The sequence below is a fragment of the Mizuhopecten yessoensis genome, unplaced genomic scaffold (genome assembly GCF_002113885.1).
Source record: "Mizuhopecten yessoensis strain PY_sf001 unplaced genomic scaffold, ASM211388v2 scaffold10987, whole genome shotgun sequence".
Lineage (NCBI taxonomy): Eukaryota > Metazoa > Mollusca > Bivalvia > Pectinida > Pectinidae > Mizuhopecten > Mizuhopecten yessoensis.
In genome coordinates, this window is record NW_018408821.1 from 1,336,929 (window position 1) to 1,344,002 (window position 7,074).

Genomic DNA, 7,074 nt, shown 5'->3' on the forward strand with positions numbered 1-7,074 from the left:
TAATGTTTTACAAAGCATCTAAATTGATAAATCATCACTACAACGTGAATAGTACATGCCCTCCCTGTCATTTTGTAATAAAATCTAAGGATAGAAATATGACGCACATATGTCTGGTCAGAGCTAATTTCTTCTTAGACGTGGTTGCCTGATGGCCAATATGTTCTACATGCTCATGTTTGTTTTTAAAGTACTTCTTATAGCCGTATTGTTAATGATATTCTCCTGCTCCTAATACATTGATTTAACGATAAAAGGTAGAGAAACCCGACCTTAAATTATGACGAGAACAATTACAAATTTATCTTATAGCTTTCAAATGCTGATCAGCATCAAAAGCCAAAGTAGGAAACAGTATAATACTACCTATCATAAACGACAGGTCCATCTAGACACCAATAACGGACATAAGTTGTGTATGACTTCTTGTTCCAAATGGTAAGTTTGTTTATACACTATTAATGATTGTTAATCAATACAGATGTTGGCCTACATGTTTGTCAAATAAATAGGTACTGTTATAATCATTTAACATCATCTAATGTCTAAAGGTCGTCAGCTCATACAGTACAAAGTCAAAACGGAATGGTTCTAAAATCTGAAATCTCCCTTTTGATGTATGAGAAGCGTTTGCTTTAAATAGGTAATGGATTTTTCGTCACCAAAAATGTATCCCTTGACTACAGCAGGAGACGTCTGTCTGAAGATAGCTTTTAAATTCTGACGTCAGCCTATTTTAGCACAGAATAATGACAATTCATATTTTCCATTTTCCGTTAATAATATAAGTACATTGTACACGTTTTTCCTACAGACTACATCTGATCAATTCAACATACCAAAACGTTGTAGATTTAAATTTTAATAGGATAACACAATTAATGTAGTTTGATTAAACAGCACACGTAGATTAAATAAACAATATACAGGAAATAGACACAATATAGAAGCGTGTTCAGAGCCTCTGTTATCACCCCTAGAGGTAGACCGGTATAACGACTACGTCTGCATCAAATGCCTTCAGCAAGACTTCTTAAAAGTAGCAGGTTGCTGAGAGAATTGTCCTGCTGGGGCTGGCTTCTCTGATAGAATCCTTGTGGGAAGAAGTTTGGAAATGGAAAATTGAAGCCCGGAAACTGTGTGTTGGTACCAGGGTTCCCGGTCGGACGTGGACCTTCCTTGATTGGTCGTCCAGTGTAGCAGGCCAGGGTCTGGTTACTTTTCAAAACCAACAGTGGTTCGCATCCGTCCGAAATCACGGTACAGGAGGGCGGAGCGTACGTAGTCTCGTTCTGAACCCCGAACCTTCAAAAGCCAAGACGGATACAATTATTTTAAAACCAAGACGGGTACAATCGTTTTATCTTGTGCATTTGTTTTAAGATATACAGGTCGCGATTATATCCTGACGACTTCAAATGCTAATATAATGTCATTTTCACAAATTCAGTGACTAATTTGATATGCAAAAGGTATAGCGTAATTGTATGGTAGAGATTCGCATATGACATGAAATATGAATATGAAATTGTTAATCATTAATTATCAAGTTTTGTATCATGCAAGCAAATAACGTGATGTGAATGAAATGCAATCACTTAAAGGACACATAGAATTAAAGCGTGTATCCTAGATATCATAGTGAATGGAATATAATTTCTTTCTAAATATTAACACTAACTGGTTTTGCTACATGACTCTTTCTCCAGGGAATCCAGATTCATAGATAACACCTAGCATGGAAACCTTCTTATTGACTCACGTTCAAACTTGCCACCAGACTGCGAAGGTGTGTATCTACGAAGCAATTTGTAACAAATATAGGATGGTTTTAAGTCATACAGCAGTATATCGACCTGTTATATAATTGTTTTCAAACAGTTTATGAGGTTTTAATTCCCGAGTGTTAAACGTGACGCCATTAGAATTGAGATGTCGGCTATACAGATTTCAGAATTGAAACTGTTATAGCCAGACAATTGTTAATATAAGTATATATAGGTAAGCATTAACCACTATAGATTTTTGTTGATGAAATCATCACTATTATCTTCCCTTAGGCTAATTTTGACGGTTTTGATTTGTGCATAGACACGAGTTAATCCTGCATTGTTTATATATATCTTATTGTGTCTATATATGGCGGTTAGTATCTACCTGATCTAACATTTAATCCAGTGTTATTTGTACAATGTAGCACGATGTATCGGTTTCTATGTGCCACACATTGAATAAATCATGTATTGTGTGTTACCAAGCCTCAGGATTCATCCTTGATCACATTGCCAGTCGCTAATACTGCTGGCGAAGTGACGTTTCTAACAGATTATTTGCGGCAACCTGATAGGTTGTCATTAGAACCAAAAGTACCATCGGTAGTATTTTGTTTACATATATATAACTGCATGCATATTTACAGCTTTTGCAAACCCTGGATACACATCCTTCTATTTATAAATTTAATGTTTCCTCTTTTTTAAATTTAATTTCCGTCTTTTGCCGTCATCGAATATCCAGCTTGTACGCTATCTACCTTATCTTTTGGCGTATCCTACGTCAACTACTTTAAAGAGTTGTTTAATGATACTATCGAGTATCTGGCTTTAATTAGACCACGTTATCTACCATACAGTTAATCTTAAAATACGTTCACAAACTTACGTCTTTTCTTAGACGACATTTTACATAACAGCCGACATTTGAGCATGATATGTATACTCAAACGATGTTGTCGAGTTATCTACTTAGCGGCTTATCTTAGACGACGTCATGACATTAATGTATGTAGTATGTGTTGCTACATACGTATGATTTTTAAAACACAGCGTTAATCAAGAGTTTCATAATTATATGCAAACCGACAAATCATTATTATGTATCTTTTATATAAATCATATGACATTATATCTAATTATAATATATGGTATATGATGAAGTGTGATTCACCTCTGGCATACAGTTTCTCATATACAATTTTAATGGTGCAGTCACCTGGGGGAGTGTGTTACTTTCATCTTGTATAGCTACGGGTTATACTTGTATAACATGTATATGTAATTACGCACTCTTGTGTTGATTTCGCATATAATATCTAGATTATAAGTAGATAGCCATGTTTTTAATATATATACAAATGTATAATGCATATCCATAACACTCTATCAGGCCGTTGGTACGCTTAAGTTGAATATATATACACATGTATAACATACCCATAACACTCTATCAGGCCGTTGGTACACTTAAGTTAAATATATATACACATGTATAGCATACCGACAACACTCTATAAGGCCATTGGTACACTTTTGTTAAGTCTATATACACATGTTTATCATACCCATAACACTATATAGGGCCGTTGGTACACTTGTGTTAAGTCTATATATACATGTATAGCATACCCATAACACTCTATAAGGCCGTTGGTACACTTAAGTTGAATATATATACACATGTATAACATACCTATAACACTCTATGAGGCCGTTGGTACACTTGTGTTAAGTCTATATAGACATGTAATACATACTCACAACCTTCTATAGGGCCATTGGTACACTTGTGTTAAGTCTACACATGTATAACATACCAACAACACTCTATAAGGCCATTGGTACACTTGTGTTAAGTGTATATACACATGTATAACATACCCCCAACACTCTAGCAGGCCATTGGTACACTTTTGTTAAGTATATAAAGACATGTATAACATACCGACAACATTCTATAAGGCCATTGGTACACTTGTGTTAAGTCTAAATAGACATGTAATACATACCCACAACACTCTATCAGGCCGTTGGTACACTTGCAGTCCATACAGGCAGCTGTCCTGAACGACGACCCATCCAGGATATCTAATCCATTATACTCGCACACAGGAATCTGTCGACCGGACACTGGTGAGCAAAAACACAAATTAGATGGAAGTAAACTACTGTATGCTCTAGGAATCAACAAAGCAACAAGTTGATATAGCATTATATTATACGTCTACGTGTTAGAACAGCGGTATACCTAAAGACATTACAGTTTTGAAACATTCTTACTTTTGATTTTCCATGTTGGAGTTCCAAAGCTGTTGCAAATGCGTGTAAAATGTTATAACCTTGTCCTTGTGTTTTGACGCCTTGTTAGATACCTGATTATATTGTTTTGTACAACTAAAATCATGTCTAGAGATTAAGCTAACAATTGAAATAAAACCTTAAATTTCAATGTGTATGACCGATTTAAAGTGTAAGTGTAACAACAAAGAATGGGTTCAATAATTTACATAAAACTTGGCATTTGTAAGGCCCCTTCGCCTTGCACAGATATTTCCATAAACTCGCTTACAAGAACATCTTATCCTTTAGGACCAATACAGCCAATGGTGCATTATATGAGAAAAAAATCACAGACAGACGTTTATTCGGCAACAGTTTTCATGAACATTTTTTAATAATTTTCAAAAACATTAAGAATGTTTTTCCTTTTTTCATAATGAAGCTTCCTATATTTAAGCCGAGAAATAGAACATGTCAGCCTTTACACCAGTTAAATCACGGTCCACTTACCTTAACATGTAGTAGAAATATGTGTTCTTTTAAGAACCATTCGGAATTTCCTATGGTATCGTTCAAATTTAACCATTAAAGATTTCCCCAATATTACCAATACAAATCTTAAAAGAAATCGAACAGGTACTTTAATCGCATTTCGTTAATGAGAAAAAGCAGGTGTTCTAATGGGTTGAACCGAATAATTGTTGTCTTTTTATTTCTAAATGTACAGGTTTCTTCTTTTTATCCGTGTAAACAGTAACTTTCACTTCACCCTTTTACTAAATGACACAATCTATTCTTCATCCTTTAGGGTGTTTATTGTTCTCGCATGGATTAACATGACAGAAACATATAACGGAGGCATTGTAGTGTATGAGAGTCTACATTTGTATGAAATACACAGTGTGAGTCAACGGGTCCCCAAGGTTGAAACTTATCATTACTTCCATGAATCAGTCGAGGTTGGCACCGACTTAATGTGAAGCTGCCCTAATTAACAGACATGACCTATTTTATGCAGTATACATGTGATTTGTTTTAAAATTATCGCACTGAAATATTTCAATCCGTGCATTGAGTCGTTAAGATTACAAATGTGTATTTTTCTCCAATAATTGTTTTACTTGTATCTTTGTGTGAAACTTTCTTAAACTGATTTAAGAGTACAGTACATATTAATCCTGTGTGATAAAGACAAAAGTATAAACATTATGGTAAAAGTTTCAGGTCTAGCATGCAACTTTGCTGAGTGCTAAATTCTATAAAAATGGTGAACCTAATGCACAGAGCCATTGATTAAGTTTTCAGAATAAATGCGTGTAAGTCTTTCTCTATGTAATGATATACGAATCTCCACCCTTGCAAAGCCTGGAATGCACCTTTGATACGTAGAGAAAATGCATGCCACTATATAGGAAAGCTCGTCATTGAAAAGGAATGTTCGCCGCTTTAATATGTGCGTCTTTACTGCGCAAACACTCTTGAATACGCTAACCGACTTAATATCCAGTGATTACTACTAAGCCGTATCTCAAAGGATGGCGTGATTTCTTTGAGAACTCAAACAAAATTGAAAAATGAAAATACACATCAGAAAAATAAGAACATTTTATCAGGTGCAAATCTCTTAATTTAAGGAAACCCTTTTTTGGTTTATGTCGCGCAATGGACCGATTGCAAATTGTTTTCGGGGGGAAATCGTTTATAGTTTATGATAGCTAGTGCATGTACTTCTAAGTAGATATTGAAATCGGTCGTTAACTTTCAAATAAAGATAAACTGGTGTAAAGAACCCTATGCCAACTGTCGAGGGGGTTATTATGTCACATAATTAGACCAGTGAAATTATTTGGCTAAAATATCGGAACTATCACAACTGTTAAATAGTGCCGCTTTGAATATAGGCACGCTAACCATTACGCTACTAACGAACATGAAAACATATTGGTAACAACCTGTCCGACGGCCAATAGAGTCGATCATATGTGTGACCTAAAACATATCGAGTTACCAGGATTACGGGTATAACAATGTCGTCATAACATCATCATAATTCTAACGTACTGTGTCGTATTCTTCAGACACCTATGTCGTATATGGGATAACTGTCAATTTCAACATACTAAGTCGTAATAAGGCGTTACCATGTCACAATTAGCACATACTTATTAAGTTGTCATTGCGAGATAATTATGTCGTTATAATCAGGGCTTACATTAGACACGTGAAAGTAGGTTTTGACTCCCTGATATGAGCTTTGACAGTTTGGTTTAAATTGATATGTCTATTTGACATGTGTTTTGACCCTACAGATTCAATTCTGAATGGCTGTTTTGACTTTTTGACTTTGATACATGGTTTGAGCGAATTACAAGAAAGTCGGTTTGAGCACAGAAATAACGCTAGAGTATGAGAACGGTTTCATGAATAAGGGCCCTTATCATGACATACAAAATACCTCATTTGGCACTAACCGGATTCCGTAAATATGCTATTCATCCAATTAAACATGCTTTACCTTTTGTTTTGTTTGGATAAAATACCTTAGGAATGTTTTCTTGCCATACATGTTTCATACCTGTCTCGTCAACTCGCCCGTATCGAGTGAAGCAATATCCTTTGACGAGGGGGAATATCCCAAGGAGGAAAAGCGTCCATGTCAGAGCCATACTTAAAAACAGCTTTCGTTTGCCCGCTGTGTACAAAACAAAGTCCTGGTGTCCCGGGTTGTTCTCACTTATATGGCAATGTATGAAATGATATATTATCTGGTTATGGGGACCTTTGTTGTCTGGGCGTGGACATGCGTGTTATATAAGGAAGACTGTTTATTAATGCTAGTCCATGCTAACAAAGTACTTCATCGTGTGAGGCTTAAGTGCGACCCTAATTTGTTCGGCCAAGCTGCTCGGGGGGACAAGAGGGTCGCACGCTGATGTGTGTACGGCAAAAGACCAGAGGTCAGTGTCATTGGTCATTTTTTTATTGTGCCAAAAACTATTTACGCATTTGTTTACACGTT

At 35.7% G+C, this 7,074-nt stretch overlaps 1 protein-coding gene across 1 annotated transcript; it reads right to left on the minus strand.

Annotated features, from left to right (window-relative positions):
• Positions 1-849: 849 nt before the first annotated feature.
• On the minus strand, positions 850-6,772 carry LOC110464386. The gene is made up of 3 exons (XM_021519581.1): positions 6,631-6,772; positions 3,785-3,905; positions 850-1,305 (listed from the first exon to the last, which is right to left on the minus strand). The coding sequence occupies exons 1-3, from the start codon at positions 6,719-6,721 to the stop codon at positions 1,011-1,013; spliced, it is 507 nt and encodes a 168-aa protein (XP_021375256.1). The 5' UTR covers positions 6,722-6,772; the 3' UTR covers positions 850-1,010.
• Positions 6,773-7,074: the final 302 nt, after the last annotated feature.

Coding starts and splice junctions, on each gene's coding strand:
- LOC110464386 (XM_021519581.1), bottom strand. CDS start 6,721: ATGGCTCTGACATGGACGCTTTTCCTCCTTGGGATATTCCCCCTCGTC. Junction 3,906..6,630: donor CGGGCGAGTTGACGAGACAG/GTATGAAACATG, acceptor TTTGCTCACCAG/TGTCCGGTCGACAGATTCCT. Junction 1,306..3,784: donor GGCCTGATAGAGTGTTGTGG/GTATGTATTACA, acceptor TGGCTTTTGAAG/GTTCGGGGTTCAGAACGAGA.